Raw genomic sequence first — 21181 nt, forward strand, 5'->3', positions numbered from 1 at the left:
GTCAGCTGGCTTTCTCCTGAGCAGCAACCTGCTGACCGTCCTTTGCTTCTACTTCTGACACACCCAGCCCAGGGTCCTACTCTCCCCACCTCCATGCCCCAACCCCAGTGTCCTGGGTCCTGATAAAAAGCTGTGTGACCTCGGACAAAGCGCTTCATCTCTCTGAGCCTCTGCTTTCACATCTATAAAACGATAATGGGAGAATCAAATAAGATAATGTCTGTTAAGTGCCTGCGGGGAGGGTGGTACATAGTAGGTCTAGGGAAATAATAGTTTGTCCCTTTGTGCAGTGCCTTTATTTCTGCCACCCAAAGGTGCTCTTTTGTGGGGTGGGAGGGAATGGAAAGCATGTCTGGAAGAGAACCCATCTCATTCATTCATTCATTCACTACTCACTCTGTAAAATGCATCTTATGTACTTGAGGGAAGGAGACCCCTGCCAAAAGTTATCACCGAATCTGGCCAAAGCTAAAATAACTACCCGCTCAGCCTCTAGGGGCTCCAGGCTGAGGAAGCCAGACCTGACGGTGAAGGCAACATGCTTGAGGAAGTGCTGGAAGAGAGCCCTCGGGAGGAGGCGGCTTTCTCCTGGGTCATGAAGGCGGGGTAGGGGTTGTCAGAGCCAATGACAGCATTCCAGAGAGAAGGCCCAACACTGCAAATGCAAAAGCCTTCAGGAATGGATATAAGTGTAACTCAGCACGGACTAAACAGGATGTGAAGGGCCCATCCTGCAGGGCCTTAAAGGCTGGGCTGTAATGGATGGGAACATTAAAGAGAGGGGGAGAATGGAAAGTTCAGGGATGGAAAAATGAGAGTGAAGGGGAACAGAAAAAACGATGGGAACATGATAGAGGGAAGAGGGGGATCAAAAATGGGAATGTGGCTGGGTGCAGTGGCTCAAGCCTATAATCCTAGCACTTTGGGAGGCCGAGGTGGGCAGATCACCTGAGGTCAGGGATTCAAGGCCAGCCTGGCCAACATGGCAAAACCCTGTCTCTCCTAAAAATACAAAAATTAGCCGAGCGTGGTGGCACATGCCTGTAATCCCAGCTACTCGGGAGGCTGAGGCAGGAGAATTGCTTGAACCCGGGGGGTAGAGGTTGCAGTGAGCTGAGATCATGCCACTGCATGCCAGCCTGGGCGACAGAGTGAGACTATGTCTCAACAACAACAACAAAACCAGAATGATGGGAATGTTGGGTAGTAGGGGGATTAAAAATGAGCATATTGGCCAGTGGGTGGGTGGAGGATGGGAATGTTGGATGGTGAAGGGGTGTAGGGTAGGAACGTTTGAGAGTGGAAGCTGGTGCATTGAGGGTGGCAATTTTAAGGAGAGAAATGAGGATGGAAATATTGTGGGGAGATCAAAGATGGGATGCTAGAGGGTGCTTGAGTGGGTGTCAGGGCTAGACAAAGGAGTTACTGCCAGACCATGAAGGGCTACGGATGCCTGGCTGAGACCCGTCACTTTATCAAACTAGGGCCATGTCCCTCCGCAGATCTCCAGATGCGTGCCTGGGGATCAGGAAATCAATTTGCAAGTGCTATAGTGAAAAAAAAAGGCATTAATGGCAAGCTTTGTGCTCATCAGAGTCCTAATTTCCATTGATTTTTGGTTTTTCGGCTCTATACATTCTAAATGTGCCTTTCATTTAGTTTTCCCACCCTTTGAGGACATCTGTTTGACATTTGCCTCATATGATTAGGGAGGGAATTGGTACTAGGCAAGTCCTTTGTGATGTCTTTGCCTTGAAGTGCTAGTCCACAAATGTGCCTAAGAGCATCCGGCAGCCGCTTGCTCGCTCACGAAGCTCCCTAATGTGGTGCGCACCTTCCCATCCTTAGGAGCTTCATGAAGACGGCTCGACTTCCAAGTCAATGTATTTAAAATGTATTGATTTTTAGGCCAATACAGGGTAACTTCACATGTTTCCAATTTACGGGTTCCAGCCCAGCATGTTGTAACATGGATTTTATATACATGTATAGTCAGCTTTTCTCTTTTCGTTTTTTGCCAGTAGGGTTTGCTTTGCCTATATATTTCCATTTTAATTTGGCTAACTAGTGCTCAGCTGAACCTGTGGACTTTCAGTATGAGACAAACACATAAATTTCTAAGTTGCTAGCTGATAGTGATGGTTTCAGGAGACTCTGTGAACAGAACTTTATTTACTGAGCACTTACTATGTATGGTCACTGTTCTAAATGTTTTTTCTTTGATCTCTCTCTTGTCTTTCTTTTTATTTCTTTCCAAACGGGAATACCTTTCTTTTGTTTTGGGGGGGGTGTGTGGTTTTATGTTTTTTTTTTTGTTTTTTTGAGACAGGGTCTCGGTCTGTTGCTCAGGCTAGAGTGCAGTGGTGCAATCATGGCTCACCATAGCCTCGACCTCCCAGGCTCAGCCTCTCCAGTAGCTGGACTACAGGCAGGTGCAACCACACCTGGCTAATTTTGTTTATAGAGATGGGGTCTCACTATATTGCCCAGGCTAGTCTCAAACTCTTGGGTTCAAGTGATCCTCCACATGGGCCTCCCAAAGTGCTAGGATTATGGGGTGGCATACCTTTCATTCTGATTATAAATTAAAGTCAGGTACATTTAAAAACAAATCAGTCTCATGCCTGTAATCCCAGCACTTTGGGAGGCCGAGGCAGGTGGATCATGAGGTCAGGAGTTCGAGACTAGCCTGACAACCTGGTGAAACTCTGTTTCTACTAAAAATACAAAAATTACCCAGGCGTGGTGGTGTGTGCCTGTAATCCCAGCTACTTGGGAGGCTGAGGCAGGAGAATCGCTTGAACCTGGGAGGCAGAGGTTGCAGTGAGACAAGATCACACCATTGCACTCCAGCCTCGGCGACAGAGTCAGACTCTGTCTCAACAAGAAAAAAAAAAATCAAACATCATAAAACAAATTGAGCACACTGCAAATATGTGCCACATGCTTATGTACCAAAGGAATAAACACTGTTAATTAACCATTTGTTGTATACCTCCAGATTTATCTATGTATATCAAGAAAAATATATACAAAAATGTGTATTATAAAGATTTTACAGAAATTGAATAATACTCTCCGTAGTGCTTCAGAATCTCCTGCATTTGTATGAATGCTTTAAAAAAAAATTTAGACTTCACTCCAAGTCACTGAATGTAGATCTACCTGGTTCTCTTCAATGGCTGCAGCTAATTGTATTGGGGAGGGGTACTTTGCTGAACCGAATCTCTCTCAATGGCTGTATATTGGCCATTTTTCGCTCCTATACACAGGGCAGCCCCGAACCTCCTCATTCATATATCTTTGCCACTTGTTCAAATTACTCCCCAGGATCCATCCAGCAGGTGGAATTGCTGGGTCAAAAGGTATAAGCATTATTGTTGATCTGAATCACCAAGTCGGTGAGGTAGAACCAATTTCCACACTCACTACCACTGTAGGAGAAGACCCTCCCCTTGCTACACCCGCCTCATTTAATCCTCACCAAACCCTGCAAGAGAAAGTGGCATTTCCCAAGATGCCCTGAGAAAACAGGCGGCAGCAGGATCCATTCCTACCATTGTAGATTCTACCCCCCACCCGCCCACCAGGGGAATCTGGCTGCAGGAAAAACCATCCAAGCGCAAGACAGAGACGCTGTGGGCACCCTCAGTTCCAGAACTGGGGAATCCATGGAAAACCTGCAGAAAAACTTGCTGCCCAAGCAGAGGAGGCGAAGCAGGTGGGCGGCCACGGGACACCTGTGTGTGAATGAGAGCAGGTGGGTGGCCACGGGGCACCTGTGTGTGAATGAAAGCAGGTGGATGCCCCTGCCAGGAGGAGGCAGCCCCACACCACGGGCAAGGTGAGTGTCGTCTCCACTGCCCACCTTGGCCAAGAGGCCTGCACAACAGTGCCTGGCACCTGCCCCCGTCCCAACTGGGTTTTCTCATCTGCCATATAGAGAGGAAGGTTACCTGTTGCTGCCCCTCGGGCCTGTCCTGAGGGTAAACCCCACCAAGCATGTGGAAGTAGGCGTTTCTGGAGGTTTTTCTCCCCAGACAAGGATTCTGGGCCTGCAGAGTGCCCCCTCTCCACCCCTCCGCCTGGCAGTCGCCTCCTCCTCCTACCCCCACCCCACTCTGGGGGACTGATCATTTTCCCTGGTCTGCCCCTCTGCTTGCCTGCACTACTCGCTTATTGAAGCACGGGTCCTTTTTTATTGAGTTATAAAACCAGGATTGTTTTTGGATGAGGTTGGTAAAACAGCCTGGAAACTTGGTAATCTGAACTTCTCAGGTTTGTAGACAGATCCTGTTGCTCGGAGAGATAATGAGGGCTGCGTTTTCAAGTATTAAATTATTTTCATGTTTCAGATGGTGCAGGAGGCAGCTGCGTTCTGGGCTTGGCTAGCTTCCTCAGGGCTGCTTGTGCCACAGTGGGTGGGGGACTGGGAGGGCTGGAGCCCAGCCCTCCAGAGTGACAATCGCCAATCCCCACCCCAAGAGGAAATGCAGAGGATGTCTGTCCAAATCGCCTTTTTACGAAAGGAGTGGGGGGCTGTGGATCAAAAGAAACTTCCTCTGCTCTCCAAGGCTGCCTGGGACAGGGGAAGGTGACCTGAAGCTACTCCTCATTCCACCACCATTCACTGTGTGACCTTGGGCAAGCCCCATGCCTGTTCAAGAGAACCTTGAGGCTGGACTCCTGTCCATGCAGAACGACTGGGCCCATTTCTGCCTGGTCCAGGTCCCTCCAACCATAATCCCAAGCATTGTAGAGGAGCTTCATCTTAGCTCCATACATACCAATACCAGCGGGTGCTCAGACCCTCACTGGAAAAGCTCATGGTAATCATAATCCTAAAGAATGACAATCGCAGGGGCTGCTACTGACTGAGTACTCACACTGTGCTCTGCCCCACCACCAAGGTTGCTGCAAAGGTCAAATAGGTCAAGACACGAAAAGTGGATAGAGCAGTGCCTGGTTCTATACTGTCACTGCTACAGAGTCAAATCATTTTCTGAAGGCAACAGACTTGAGTGGCAGAAATGGGATTTGAGCCGGCACAGCCCTGCCTCTCTCTGCACTCACCCCATGGGGTGATGATAAGGGACTCAATGAGGTTAAGAAAACTGTACCACGGCTGGGTGCGGTGGCTCACGCCTGTAATCCCAGCACTTTGGGAGGCTGAGGCAGGCGGATGGATCATTTGAGGTGGGGAGTTCAAGAACAGCGTGGCCAACGTGGGGGAAACCCCGTCTCTACTAAAAAATACAAAAAAATGCCGGGTGAGGTGCCTCATGCCTGTAATCCTAGCACTTTGGCCAAGGCGGGCAGATCACCTGAGGTCAGGAGTTCAAGACAAGCCTGGCCAACAGGACGAAACCACGTGTCTACTAAAAATACAAAACTTATCCAGGTGTGGTGGTGCATGTCTGTGATTCCAGCTACTCAGGAGGCTGAGTCAGGAGAATCACTTGAACCTGGGAGGCAGAGTTTGCAGTGAGTCAAGATCACGCCACTGCACTTCAGTCTGGGCAACAGAGCGAGACACCATCAAAAAAAAAATGAAAGAAAGAAAGAAGGAAGGCAGGAAGGAAGGAAGGAGGGAAGGAAGGAGAAAAGAAAAGAAAAGAAAAAAGAAAAAAAGGAAAAGAAAAGAACAAAAAAAAGAAAAGAAAATTATACCACATTCCTCAGAAAGTAAGGAGGGGAGAGCTAGGACGCTATCTTCAAATCTGTGCTCCTTCTACCACACAGCACTGCTTGTGGAGGGGCGGGGTGTGGGTAGGGGGCTGCTGTGTTATTAACAGTCTGGAAAGAAGGCCCAGGAGGGACCCAATAGCCCAAAGAAAGGGGAGAGCTCCAAGTCATCCCAACTGCCCCCAGCGTTAATGCTTCCAGGGCTGTCTTCATGTGTACCGGGAAGGGCAGTCACCATTCCTCTTAGGCAAAGTGCAGACTGTGGCTAATTTTCAAGTTTCGTAAGTATTCATCCCTCCCAGCCCCCAAATGCCAGTATGGGAATACACACATCACCAAGACCATTTCGCCCTGTGGCAGGCAGATCACCCCCGCCTTGGAAAAGCCGCTGTCGGCCCGGTGACTGCATTCTATTTCACATCTCTGGCATGTGGGGCCAGAAACTAAACAGCATCCACAGAGCAGGACTATTTCTAGACAGCAGCTCTGTTATAAAATAGGGCGCCTCTCTCGAAGCCAGGCTCTGGATCCCGTCAAAACGACGTGTGTCTTTCCTTTCCTTCCTCAAGAAGGTGAAATACAAGCCTGGAATAACACTGTCTCCCTGTTCTCCCCTGGACACAAGTCAAAACTCGAATCTGATAAATCTGAAATCAATGCTCATTTTCTAATTGGACTTCATGGGGCTGGACACGGTGCCAGAGCCGGTGGCATTTCACGTCGTATGTTATTGTTGGTGCCGACAGAAGAAACGGATCTTTCAGGAGATTCAAGAAGAAATTAATATTTCCGTGATTCCAGGGAACTTAATGCTCACCTATTTTACTTGTTACAAAGGGAGACTATGTCCAGCCCTCAGGGTTTTGCAGTGACCACAAAGGCAGACTATGGGGTTCCCTTTCACCCCTCTACGTTTGTTTGCACACCAAGGACCCTCTCTTTGTTCTCAACCTTAAAAACTTTGAAGACTCTGTTTCAAAGCGCACACTTCTGAGAACCTTCCCAGCCCTTCTCATGAGTTAGTCGCTGCTGCTTCTCGGAGATGAAGGGTCTGATGTGTCTCAGCACCTCCCAGCCCATGTATCAATCTCACTTGGTTCCTCTGACACTCCCAAGAGCAGCCCAAGGGCAGAAAGAATACCCTGTTCTTCTATTCTTCCTGCGGTCCCAAAGCAAGCGCAGCACCAGCACCCAGGAGGTGCCCCTGGAATACTGGTGAATGAATACATAATTATTACTTTTTTGATTTTTTGAGACAGAGTTCCACTCTTGTCACCCAGCCTGGAGTGCAATGGCATGATCTCGGCTCACTGCAACCTCTGCCTCATGGGTTCAAGCGATTCTCCTGCCTCAGCCTTTCGAGTAGCTGGGATTACAGGCGTGCACCACCACGCCCAGCTAAGTTTTGTATTTTTAGTAGAGACAGGATTTCACCCTGTTGGCCAGGCTGGTCTCGAGCTCCTGACCTCAGATGATCCTCCCCCACCTCAGCCTCTCAAAGTGCCGGGATTCCAGGCATGAGCCACCGCGCCTGGCTTACTTTTCTTATTAGTGAAAAGCAGTGATTCTCAACTGGCAGATCTGGCACTCCCCTTCCAGGGACACTTGCTCATGGCTGGAGACATTCTTTATTGTCACAATTGGAGAGAAAAATGCCAGTGACATGTAGTAAATAGAGGCAGGGCAGTAATATGATGTTCATAGGCCCTGCACATCACATCATGGCTTTTCTTTTTTTTTTCTTTGAGACAGGGTCTTGCTCTAGTGCCCAGGGTGGAGGGCAGTGGCACCATCTTGGCTCACTGCAGCCTCTGCCTCCTAAGCTCAAGTGATCTTCCCACCTCAGCCTCCCAAGTAGCTAGGACTACAGGCACACGCCACCACGCCCAGCCAATTTTTTTTATTTTTAGTAGAGACAGGATCTTGCTATGTTTCCCTGGCTGGTCTCGAACTCCTGAGCTCAAGCAATCCACCTGCCTTGGCCTCCCAAAGTGCTAGGGTTACAGGCATGGCCATGTGCTCAGCTCATTTTGGCCTTTGGGAGTCCCTTTTTCCATAAAACACACACACACATATTAAAATTATATTTTAAAATTGATTTTATATGAAGATGAATATCATTCAGGACACATTCATTATCAAATATTTTTAATTATTACATTCACTTTTTCCTTCTGATTTTAAAATTAAAATTAAAACATTTTTGAGGGCCCTAAAAGTATCAGGAAACTTAGACACTGGTTCTTCTTTGATTAATAAGCAAGCTGGCCTTGGGTGGAGGCCAAGGATGCTGCTAAGTATCCTACCAAGAGTAGGACAATCACACAACAAAAAATTGTTATCCAGCCCCAAATGTCAGTAGTTCCAAGGTTGAGAAACCCTGTTAGAAAGGAAAACTCCAAGGCTGGGTACAGTGGCTCATGCCGGTAATCCCAGCACTTTGGGATGTCGAGGCCGGCAGATCACCTGAGGTCAGGAGTTCAATACCACTCTGACCAACATGGTAAAACCCCGTCTCTACTAAAAATTAAAAAATTAGCTGGGCGTGGTGGTGAGCACCTCTAGTCCCAGCTACTCAGGAGGCTGAGGCAGAAGAATCGCTTGAACCTGGGAGGTGGAGGTTGCAGTGAGCCGAGATAGTGCCATTGCACTCCAGCCTGGGCGACAGAGTGAGACTCCATCTCAAAAAAAAAAAAGAAAGGAAAACTCCATAATGTAAAAGCCTGGAAATTTAATGCCTGTGCTCCTGCAGTAACCAAAATGCAAATCTAGAAGGCCGTAGCTTTTGGTAATTAGCAAGGCTTTAGGGTAGGGAAGAAGTCATTGAACACAGCACATACTTTCATGACAGCATTCATTAAAAAAATCCAAGTATTTTTTTATTTTTCTCCAAATGGTGGATAGAGCACGGAAAACATATTTTGTTCATATTCAGCTATGCAGGCAACGGCAACACTTCATTATTCAGGCAAACTGGGGAAATCCCATGATGTCTCCTGCCCTGTGGCCAGCTTCTCATGATCAGGAAACAGCTCGCTCCGCTGCAAAGTGGCTCAGAGGCACTGACACTGCACCTTTCACCTGCCTTCTAAGGTGCCCGAGACAATCCTGCCAGTAACACAGAGTTTTTGATTTGGGGTCTGTATTACGATTCTCCAGAGAAACAGAACCAACAAGGGGTGTGTGTGTGTGTGTGTGTGTGTGTGCGCGCGCGTGTGTGTGTGTGTGTGTATTAGAGAGATTGAGATATTTATTTATTTATTTAGTTTGAGACAGAGTCTCACTCTGTCTCCCAGGCTGGAGTGGAATGGCACGATCTCAGCTCACTGCAACCTCCGCCTCCCGGGTTCAAGCAATTCCCCTGCCTCAGCCTCCCGAGTAGCTGGGATTACAGGCGCCCGCCACCACTCCCAGCTAATTTTTGTATTTTTAGTAGAGACGGGGTTTTGCCATGTTGGCCAGGCTGGTCTCGAATTCCTGACCTCGGCCTCCCAAAGTGCTGGGATTACAGGCATGAGTCATCGCACCCGGTCGAGAGACTTATTTTAAGATATTGGTTAACACAGGGATCCCAAGCCACAGACCAGTACCAGTCCATGGCTTATAGGAATTGGGCTGCACAGCAGAAGGTGAGCAGCAGGCAAGAAAGTGAAGCTGAGCCCCACCTCTCAGATCAGCAGCAGCATTAGATTCTCGTAGGAGCACAAACCCAACTGTGAACTGCACATGTGATGGATCTAGGTTTCGTGCTCCTTATGAGAGTCTAATGCCTGATGATCTGTCACTGTCTCCCATCACCCCCAGATGGAACCATCTAGTTGCAGGAAAACAAGCTCAGGGCTCCCACTGATTCTACATTATGGTGAGTTGTGTAATCATTTCTTTATATATAGTAATACATGATATATAATATATGTTACATATCATGTATTATAACATATATCATATTACATATTTATGTTATACATGATATACATAACATATCATGTATTATAATATATGATATATATTGTAATATATTACATTGTACCAATAATAGAAATAAAATGCACAATAAATGTAATGTGCTTGAATCATCCCTAAACCATCCCCTCACTCCCATCCGTGGAAAAATTGTCTTCTGTGAAACCGGTCCCTGGTACCAAAAAGGTTGGGGACCCCTGGGCTAACACAACAGCGGATGTTTCATGAGTCCAAAGTCTGATATGGGAGGCTGGCAGGCTGGAGACCCAGGGAAGAGCTGATTGTGCAGTTCAAGTCCAAGGCCATTTGCTGGCAGAATTCCTTCTTGCTCAGGGCAGGTCAGCCTTTTGTTAGTATTCAAGCCTTCACCTGATTGGATGAGGCCCACCCACATTATGGAATATCATCTGCTTTACTGAAAGTCCATCCATTTAAATGTTAATCTCATCCCTCAAAACGCATCTTCATAGAAACACTCAGAATAAAGTTTGATCACATTTCTGGATGCCAACACCCAGCCAAGTTGAAAACATAAAATTAACCATCAAAAGATCTAAAAAATTGTTTTTATTCTCAGGTGTTTTTCTGTTTCTCTCTCTGAAAGATCAGTGAGCAACTATACTGGAAGGGGAAATACACAAGGTTTCACACCCACAGGAGGCAGTTAGCATCCATGGAGTACCTGGCATACAACAGACACTTTACCAACACAGTCTCATGTCACTTTCACTTGGGCCTTAGGAGGCGGATATTGACATCCTCAACTTAGGCCAAGGACTCTCAGCCACATGGTTGTGTGACTTGCCAAGGGTCCCACAGCTGGTTGTTGGCAGAGCAAGGACTCAAATTCAGGTGTCTCTTGAACCCAAAGCCATGTTCTGTTGACCCCCATCAGCAGTTACACTGGAGACACCAGGGGAAGGACAGAGATAGCCCAGATAGTAGAAAGAACAGAGTCATGAACTACCCATAAACCCTGGGCAACAGCTTCTACTGCTCTATCGCTGCAAACACATCCCCCCCACCCCCCACCACACACAGACTTGGAATACTTAGATTATGCACACAAGTTGCCTAATAGTATATGCATATTTAGTGCATGTTGGAAAGATGGTTGTCATTATTACAATAATTATAAATAGTGTATATGTGGTAGTAAGATTGTCATATATCAAAGGCAACAGAAGGGGGCATTAAAAGGTAGGAGGAGGCAACTTAAAATTAATGAGATTAGGCCGGGCTAGGTGGCTCACGCCTGTATTCCCTAGCACTTTGGGAGGCCGAGGCAGGCAGATCACCTGAGGTCAGGAGTTCGAGACCAGCCTGACCAACATGGAGAAACCCCGTCTCTACTAAAAATACAAAATTAGCCAGGCATGGTGGTACATTCCTGTCATGCCAGCTACTTGGGAGGCTGATACAGGAGAATCGCTTGAACCCGGGAGGCAGAGGTTGTGGTGAGCCGAGATCGCGCCATTGCACTCCAGCCTGGGCAACAAGAGCGAGACTCCGTCTCAAAAAAATAAAAAATAAAAATTAATGAGATATGGAAGTGAGCCTTCTGCCGATGTGATACCATGAAGCCTGAAAATAAATTCTCAACACTTCCTTTATTCAGAGAACACTCTGCAGGACCCCAGGTGGTCCTCCTAACAGCCTGCTGAAGTGGACAGGGCAGGTGCCTTCTGCACATTTGAAAGGCAAGAAGTCTGTGGCTCAGAGAGGTGGAGTGCATTGCCTAAGGACACACAGCAGTCGGCTTTAGGAATTGGAGGAGGGCTTCCTGTAGCTGAGGAGACCACTGCCCTCCCCACAGGGAGTAGGTGGCCCAGGGAAGGGTTATTATAGAGGCTCTTTAAAGAGTTGAGGAATCTATTTCTCCATCTCTCACATCAAACTGGAATCCAGCCGGGCGTGGTGGCTCATACCTGTAATCCCAGCACTTTGGGAGGCCAAGGCAGGAGGATTGCTTGAGTCCGGGAGTTTGAGACCATCCTGGGTAACATAGCGGAACCCCTGTCCCTACAAAAATAAAATTAAATAAAATTAGCTGAGTGTGGTGGTGCACACTTGTGGTCCCAGCTACTGGAGATTGCGGGTGTGGTGACTGAGGTGGGAGGATTACTTGAGTGGAATGCATGATCCCACTGCATTCCAGCCTAGGTGACAAGCTATACCCTGTTTCAAAAACATGTACATTTTTTAAAAAAAGAAAATAAATAAATTAAAAGGAAAAAAATGAGATCTAAACTTCCTCCCTACATGAAAAGTCATTAGCAAGAACCTATGCGAAGGTCCTTGTACCCAGTACCTGGCACAAAGTAGAAGATCAGTGAATAGCAGCCGCTATTATTATCACTATTAATTCTGTCTTCCAACTTCAGCAGCTTGATAGTGCTGCAGCACACAGAATCCAGAGGCGCTTGATGGTGACAAGGGATTAAAAATATCGGTGCAAGTATGTCTCAGGGTTCTTTGTGCCACCCCGTTATTCCAAATGTCTCCCAGGCCAAAGATTTCCATGGTGGCTATGTAACCATTCCCTATTTTTCACTTCAAATTTACCGTTTGCAAATGTGGGCAGGGATGTGAGATAGGAACTTTTTCTCGTTTTCATCCAGAAGGCCCGGGGCTGTTATATCATCCTAAAGTTCCTGGGCTTGTTCATGACAATACGTCCACGGGACATACTATGCAGACATGGGACTTGATTTTCCGCATGGCATGCAAGGCTGGAACATTCAAGATGACATTCAAGATGACAACAGCCATGGTGCGGAAGGAGTTGTGGTAGGAAGATAAAAAATCAGGATGACACCTCCAGTGTGGATGGAGAAACAAGGTCTTGTAAATGACAAGAGTGCTGAGGAATCTGGCCATCTCTTCTCAACGATGGCAGAGGACTTTATTTTCTTGAAAAAAAATTAACTTTGGGGAAAAGTATTGGTTCATCACACCCTGCATTCATTGCATAATTCACTCTCACCATTGGTCCATTCTAGACATCTCTCTTGATTCGTGTACTGCATTTCTTGCATTTCATCCTCATTCCCTTACCCTATTCCCCTTTCCCATGGGCAGCCATTTGAATGTGTGTGTCCTGTGTCCCTTGTATGCATCCTATTTGCATGCAAGTCTTTTAATTTACATAGGTGGTATTGAATGATAAGACTCCTATTTCTTACTTTTTTCATTCAGCACTGTTGGCAGAGATAAAAAAAATCAGTAATTATAGATTCATAAAAATGCCAAATCTTAAAGAATTGGTTTCCAACTGGGGGCAATTTTGCTCCACAGGGGAATTTGACAGTCTCCAGACATATTTGGCCCTTATGACTTGGGGGAGAGGAGAGGTACCACAGGCATCTAGAGATGTGGGAAGTCCCTGGAGAGAACCAGGCATACCACTAAACATCCTGCAATGTACAGAAAGAAGGAAATATCCAGTCCAGCACAAAGAAATATCCAGTCCAGCACAAAGAAATATCCAGTCCAGCACAAAGAAATATCCAGTCCAGCACAAAGAAATATCCAGTCCAGCACAAAGAAATATCCAGTCCAGCACAAAGAAATATCCAGCTCAAAATGTCCAGTGTCAAGGTTAGCCCAGCCTTGAAAACACCTGGAGGCCGGGCACAGTGGCTCACACCTGTAATTCCAGCACTTTGGGAGGCCAAGGCAGGTGGATTACTTGAGGTCAGGAATTTGAGATCAGCCTGGCTAACATAGTGAAACACTGTCTCTACTAAACATACAAAAATTAGCCAGGCATGGTGGTGCATGCCTGTAATCCCAGCTACTTGGGAGGCTAAAGCAGGAGAATCACTTGAACTTGGGAGGTGGAGGTTGCAGTGAGCCAAGATTGGGCCACTGCACTACAGCCTGGGTGACAGAGTAAGACTCCATCTCAGAAAAAAACAAACACAAATAAAACAACAACAAAAACCTTGAGTGGCATCTGGTCCTGCTTCTTACCCAATAAGCAGTGATCCTTAGATCATTCTATGAATACAGCCTCTGCCTGGAAACATCCAAGGACAGGAGGCTCATTACCCAAGAAGACAGCTAACTGGCCAGGCACATTGGCTCCTGCCTATAATCCCAGCATTTTTGGAGGCCAAGGTGGGCGGATTGCTTGAGCCTAGGAGTTTGAGACCAAGCTGGGGAACATGGTGAGACCTTGTCACTACAAAAAATTTTAAAAATGAGGTAGAAAGATCACTTGAGCCCCAGAGGTGGAGGCTGCAGTGACCCATGATAGTGCCACTGCACTCCCACCCGGGCGATGGGAGTGAGACCCTGTCTCAAAAAATAAATAAATAAATTAAAAAAAAAATAATAAGATAGCTACCAGTAGTAGAAGGAGCATGGACTCTGAAGTCTTGAACACTGACGCACCCTTTATTCTGATTTATCATCCTTAAACCTTGGTTTCCTCATCTGTGAAGTGGATGAACTATTTAGCTGTGAGGACTATAAGAGATATATCTTTACACAGTGACAGGAATGTAGCCAGTGACCAACAAATGCTCACTTTTACACTTAGCCCTTATTGCACCCAAATTTACTCTCCCATGACTTCAAAATGCTGAACTTTGGCATTACAGCTTTTTCTATCTGAAGGCCCCTGAACTGTTGGCAAAGAAAGCTCAATAATGATCATTTTCTCTCTCTGGTTTTCAGCTCCTACATCTGTAAAATAGAGACTGCCACTCAATCAAAATGTGTAAACCCTTATCCATGCCAGAGTTACAAACACCAGACGTGTTTGGTGTTTGGCCTGCACATTTTTCCTCTCAGAACTCAAATCTAATGTTTATTTTTGGGGGGAACAATGATTCCATTGAATAATGTTCATTTTTTTAAACCGGCAGATTTCTAAAATTAGGAGTTCTAGCATCTCTTGAAAAATAAAAGATTAGGCCAAGCACGATGGCTCATGCCTGTAATCCCAGCGCTTTGGGAGGCCGAGGTGGATGGATCACCTGAGGTCAGGGGTTCAAGACCAGCCTGACCCACATGGTGAAACCCCAACTCTACTAAAAATACAGAAGATTAGCTGGGCATGGTGGTGGGTGCCTGTAATCCCAGCTACTCGGGAGGCTGAGGCAGGAGAATCACTTGAATCCGGAAGGTGGAGGTTGCAGTGAGATGAGATCACACTATTGTACTCCAGCCTGGGTGACAAGAGCAAGACTCCGTCTCAAAAAAATAAAAATGAAAGTAAACAAAAGAGAAAAGAAAAGAAAAATGAAAGATTGGGCAGTACTGGGTCTGTTTTGTTCACGGTAACAACCTGGGTGATCTGAGCATGCTGTGCCCTATGCATGGGACATGTGTGTCCAGTGCCCCAGTGCACCACAGTCCCTACCATTCCCTATTGCCCCACTTCACTCACTTATATCACTTCTGGCTCCTGTAGATTTGAATTTACACTTCTTCAGCTGCCTGGGCTCTCTAGCTCCTCCCATCACTCCAAGTCTATGAATCCTGAAAACCATGAGTTACTACTGAAAGAGGAAACTTCCTTGATAAATTTCTAGAGGTGACTCTAACTAGTGTGATTTGCTACAGCCAGTACTTAGAACGGAAGCTCTCCTTGACTCTGGTTTCATTTTAAAACAAGGGAAGCTAAATCTCTCTTAAAGAAATTCATAGTCAACTTGTTAAAATTAAGGAAAGGGTACTTTGATTTGCAAAGCCCATGAAGACAATAGGGCAGATCCAGGGCTAAAGAAAGAAAGGGGAGGCTGGGGCACTGACAAGGACCTGGTGGTCTAGGACCCAGGGCCTACTCATGCAACACCAATGTATCCCCGCTAGGGGCCCCTGATTATTTTTACCAGGCCAAGGAATCCTTCAGGAAGTGGGTGGTTGGGGGTTGTGGTTGGTGGGGGTGTGGGGGCTCGGCAGCGCCGGTATCATTCAGACACAAAAACCGAAAAAAAAAAAAAATCCTTTCTATCTTGGAGATAAAATTGGCCTCTTCCTTGTTAATCTCTGCAGGACTTGTACATACATCAGACAAGATTCTCTCCCCAAAGCACCTCTCAGTACAGCCCATGCAGCATGGAAAATAACCACGATTCAGACAGAGCTGCCACTTAACCACTCATACAAGCTCAGGCAAGCTACCCAGTGTGCCAAACCTCAGTTTCCTCATCAGAAAAAATGGGTATAACAATGACACCTACTTTCTAGGATGGCTACCCATGTGTCAATGGGCATCTATTCCAACTCTTTCACTTTATAGATGATAACACTGAAGTTTGGGTGGGATGATTGACTTGCAGCCTGTGCCTGCCTTGGAGGTTCCTAATGCTGCTGGGATGTAAACCCATTAATGACATCCAAGGGAGACCTCCAGTACAAACAAGGGGGTGCTACTTAACCAGGAAAAAAAGATGAACACAGTAGCACTCAGTGTGGCCCAGTTGCAGTGAGATGGATGTGGACCCAGTGCTGTGACCCAGTGGACCCAGTGCTGTGGACCCAGTGCCTGTTTTGTCACTCTAGGTCAGAACCGCAACATGAAGCACTGCATGTTTGCCAAACTGATGAAATGAGAGCAATTTGGCAATTGTCTGGAGAGCCAGGAGAAATATTCATTATCTTTGTTCATTTTTAGCTTCTCCTCTGGGACTTTCTTTTTCTTTTTTTTTTTTGATGGAATTTTGCTCTGTCTCCCAGGCTGGAGTGCAGTGGCATGATCTCCGCCCACTGTAATCTCCACCTCCTGGGTTCAAGTGATCTTGTACCACAGCTTCCCGAGTAGTGGGATTACAAGTACCTGCCACCACACCTGGCTCATTTTTGTGTTTTTAGTAGAGACGGGGTTTCACCACATTGGCCAGGCTGGTCTCAAACTGCTGACCTCTGGTGATCTGCCTGCCTTGGCCTCCCAAAGTGCTGGGATTACAGGTATGAGCCACTGCCCCCAGCCCTTTCTGTGATTCTTATAATACATACATAAAGCAGAGAAATACTGTTTTGTGCTCCTCAGTTTAAACTCAGACTGGGAGCTCTTTGTCTAGCCACGGACTTCCTGATCTTTTGTAATCAAAGCTACATACTGAAGACTGGCTCTGTGCTGGCTAGGCACCATGCAAGGCACATTCCGCCATGCTGAAGGGGATCTTCAATCCTTACAACAGGTCTCAAAGGTAGAGATTAGTGTCACAGCTTCTAAAGATGGGAAAAAGGAGACAGCAAGCAACTTGCCCAGTGTCCCATGGCTAAAAAGGGGCAAAGTTGGGGTTGCATCCCAGGATAACCTGTAGACAATCTGGTCTCTTTCTAGCACCTAGAGTCCACCAACGTGCTGGGACATGGGAAAGGATGTTAACTGGCTTTGAATGACAGAGCCAAAGGTTCTTCTTCTTCAGCTCATATAGTTCTGATGCTTCTGATAACCTCTAGAAAAAAGTCCATTCTTTTTAACAAAGAGAGAGCAGTCCTGAAGGCAAGAACCCTCCCCAAATAAAAAGACTGAGCTAAAATGGGGTAACATAGCCACTGTGCTATGTTCTCATCCATCATATTCATCATCACTGGTGTTTTCTCTGCTGCTTTCATCTCCATATGCAAATGACACTTGTTTTCCATTTACTGTAGCGATGTAAAAATAGATTCCTCTTCATCCCTCTTCCTTTCTGCGAATTTCAGAATGTGCCTCTTTGAACATACATTTTAGGATTCAGGGCTTCTGGGACTTCAGATTTAACCACACCTCCCATACATCCCTGCGTTTTGAGATTTTCTTTTTTGTTTGTTTGTTTTTTGAGACAGAGTTTCTCTCTTTTCACCTAAGCTGGAGTGCAATGGCGCAATCTCGGCTCACTGCAACCTCCACCCCTGCCGGTTCAAACTATTCTCCTGTCTCAGCCTCCTGTGTAGCTGGGATTACAGGCACCTGCCATCATGCCTGGCTAATTTTGGTATTTTTAGTAGATATGGGGTTTCACCATGTTGGCCAGGCTGGTCTCAAACTGCTGACCTCAGGTGATCCGTATGCCTCACCTCCCAAATTGCTGGGATTGCCAGGTGTGAGCCACTGCGCCCAGCCGATTTTGTGATTCTCTATTACAAAATACAGTAGAGCTTAACTGGGCAAATACGGTCCAAACATTCCATCATGAAAAATATCATGTGTTGCAGTATTATAAGGTCAGCATAGACCAATGTTTTCCAGAGGATCTGTGCCACCAAAAAATCACAAAAATAGAGACAGAGAAGAGCATACTGTACTGGACTGAGAAACCGAGGGCGTCCCAATAATTCACGGGCTCCATTCTGCCCAAGTCGACATCACTGCCCCGTCATCACAGGCTTTCAGTCTGTTACAGTGGCAAAAGCAATTCAGCCTTTTTGATGGTGCAGAGCTTCAACCATTTCAACAAATAAAGGGGCAGGGTGTCATGTTCTGGAAAAGAAGCATGCAGCTAGATTTAGGCATTTTTGCTCCTCAGAGCTACAAAAATGAGTCTGCACACAACCATCCTTCCAAACTTGACTCATCTTTGCAAAGTCTCCTTTTAAGTACAAAAAAAATGGCATTGCCTGTTAATTTTGAAAAGATAGCCTTTCCGCGCTACCTACAGAGGGGTCCATACAGCGTCGTTCTGGATTCCCGTCGTAACTTAAAGGGAAACTTTCTCAATGTCTGGAGCGCTTGATGTCCTGCAGATGAAGGAGGAGGATGTCCTTAAGTTCCTTGCAGCAGGAACCCACTTAGGTGGCACCAATCTCGACTTCCAGATGGAACAGTACAACTATAAAAGGAAAAGTGATGGCATCTATATCATAAATCTGAAGAGGACCTGGGAGAAGCTTCTGCTGGCAGCTCGTGCTATTATTGCCATTGAAAACCCTGCTGATGTCAGTGTTATATCCTCCAGGAATACTGGCCAGAGAGCTGTGCTGAAGTTTGCTGCTGCCACTGGATCCACTCCAATTGCTGGTCGCTTCACTCCTGGAACCTTCACTAACCAGGTCCAGGCAGCCTTCTGGGAGCCACGGCTTCTTGTGGTTACTGACCCCAGGGCTGACCACCAGCCTCTCACGGAGGCATCTTATGTTAACCTACCTACCATTGCTCTGTGTAACACAGATTCTCCTCTGCGCTATGTGGACATTGCCATTCCGTGCAACAACAAGGGAGCTCGCTCAGTGGGTTTGATGTGGTGGACGCTGGCTCGGGAAGTTCTGCGCATGCGTGGCACCATTTCTCGTGAACACCCGTGGGAGGTCATGCCTGATCTCTACTTCTACAGAGATCCTGAAGAGATTGAAAAAGAAGAGCAGGCTGCTGCTGAAAAGGCAGTGACCAAGGAGGAATTTCAGGGTGAATGGACTGCTCCAGCTCCTGAGTTCACTGCTACTAAGCCTGAGGTTGCAGACTGGTCTGAAGGTGTACAGGTGCCCTCTGTGCCTATTCAGTAGTTCCCTACTGAAGACAGGAGTGCTCAGCCTGCCACAAAAGACTGGTCTGCCGCTCCCACTGCTCAGGCCACTGAATGGGTAGGAGCAACCACTGACTGGTCTTAAGCTGTTCTTGCATAGGCTCTTAAGCAACATGGAAAAATGATTGATGGAAAATAAACATCAGTTTCTAAAAAAAAAAAGAAAGAAAAGATAACAATGTCCTTCTTTGCAAGGCTTCTGTGAATTCAGTCCTTTCTCCCAGTTTCACAGGCAAATATGGAAAGGGACTCAGTTGAGGTGACTAATCCTCAGAGCCACAGCCCCCCAATTCCAGGGGCTTGGAAATGCTGGGATCACAATTAAAGGCTTTGAACTTCCACCAGACACCACCACCAGAGCTCACTCCATCCGCAAATGCTATGTACATTCTTGGCCACAAAAACACTTCCAGGACAAAAAAATGTTTCAGAGTTCAGAACTATTCAATCCCATATTTGTTCTCTATGAACAAACGATGCAGGAAGAAATGGAAGAAGCTGAATCTCTCTGAGGGCACACTTTATTTTGCCCTGATGAGAACTTAGTAGCATCTAAGTGCTTCCCAATCTGACAAGGCCATGCTACACACTCCAAGGACTATTGCTGAAGTTGGCTGTTCACCTGCAAAAATACTCAAGGACCAGCAAGGCAAAGGTGATCTTCCCAAAACGGTCCTCCAGGCTGGAACCAGCTGTGGTTTCCATTCTGCAACACCCTGCCTCACCCCACATTCTAGAAATTCTAGTGGACTTTGAGAGAGTGGTATCAGGGAGATGTATTTGCCAACTCTTTTTTCAAATTTGGCAGATGAGGCCCATGTCTTTTCCACGAGCTGTCTTCTAGAACCAACTGTCCTTCATTACTGCATGTTTACCTGCTGTATAGCAATCTGTCACCCCCACTGGCCCCTGAGGCTGGGAGTACGGTGTGTGTGGGTGTTCTCTGGGGCAGCCTGCAAGGCTGGGTGTGGAAGAGGATGCGACACGGCCTCTGCCTGGGCCCTGCTGACCTAGTCATTCCCTGTTTGTCCTCTCTGGATCTCCTTTGGGCTCTAAGGAGAGGCACTCAGGGTGAGTGGCTGGGTCCATACCTAGCCTCTGAAGGCCTTCTTGCTCCACAGCCAAAGCCCCAGGGAGCTGGGAGGGCCTCGAGCCCTGGCTGGTCAGGCCTAGAATGTTTTATTTTTATGTAAATGCATTTAAGCTTCAAAACATGAAATGATTTAAAGAAATATGAAGTAGGCCAGGCGTAGTGGCTAACGTCTGTAATCCCAGCACTTTGGGAGGCTAAGAAGGACGGATCACCTGAAGTCAGGAGTTTGAGACCAGCCTGGCCAACATGGTGAAACCCCATCTCTACTAAAACTACAAAAATTAGCCAGGCGTGGTGGCAGGCACCTGTAATATCAGCTACTTCAGAGGCAGAGGCAGGAGAATCGCTTGAACACAGGAGGCGGAGGTTGCAGTGAGCCGAGATCACATCATTGCACTCCAGCCTGGGCGACAAGAACAAAACTCTGTCTCAAAAATAAATAAATAAATAAATAAATAAATAAATAAAAATAAATATCAAGTAAACCATGGCACAGGTGTTAGGCTGATGTGGAAAGTATGGATGGCTGATGTTTGGGTCACACTGCCTAACACCAGGCCTCTGAGTTTTTCAAACTAATTGCTCTTCCATGGCCTGGGTTCTGGATGCTGTTTGAAGTTTCTTCCAAGCCACCAGCTTCTCTGGGGACTGAAATTCTTTTGTTCTACAGGATCTGCCTGGCTTGAAGTCTTTTGCTCAGGCTAATCTATCCCACTTTAAATCCTATAGCACCGCAGAAACTCAACGACCAAAAAAAAAAAAAAGAAAAAAGAAAAAAAAAGAAAAAAGCTGGCCAGTGGCAGGAAAATACCTCTAGAAGTTAAAAAGCAGCCAAACCCTTGGTAAGAGGATTAACTCAGCCACTGGAAGGTGAAGCTCTCTGAAGATGACATCTGGAGTCAGGAGGCAGGCCAGCCGGCTGCAAGGTGGGCTCCTAATGCAAATGGAATGCAAGCTTGGAGCTCTGATGGAGATCCAG

At 46.6% G+C, this 21181-nt stretch overlaps 1 protein-coding gene across 1 annotated transcript; it reads left to right on the forward strand.

The window, feature by feature from the left end:
- Nucleotides 1–18272: 18272 nt before the first annotated feature.
- LOC453134 (small ribosomal subunit protein uS2B-like) lies at nt 18273–19269 on the forward strand. Its single transcript, XM_016926909.4, has one exon. The coding sequence runs from the start codon at nt 18307–18309 to the stop codon at nt 19087–19089; it is 783 nt and encodes a 260-aa protein (XP_016782398.3). The 5' UTR covers nt 18273–18306; the 3' UTR covers nt 19090–19269.
- Nucleotides 19270–21181: the final 1912 nt, after the last annotated feature.

The sequence above is a fragment of the Pan troglodytes genome, chromosome 15 (genome assembly GCF_028858775.2).
Source record: "Pan troglodytes isolate AG18354 chromosome 15, NHGRI_mPanTro3-v2.0_pri, whole genome shotgun sequence".
Classification (NCBI taxonomy): domain Eukaryota; kingdom Metazoa; phylum Chordata; class Mammalia; order Primates; family Hominidae; genus Pan; species Pan troglodytes.

Excerpts from the sequence above, each read along its gene's own strand:
- LOC453134 (XM_016926909.4), top strand. The coding sequence starts at position 18,307 with ATGTCTGGAGCGCTTGATGTCCTGCAGATGAAGGAGGAGGATGTCCTT.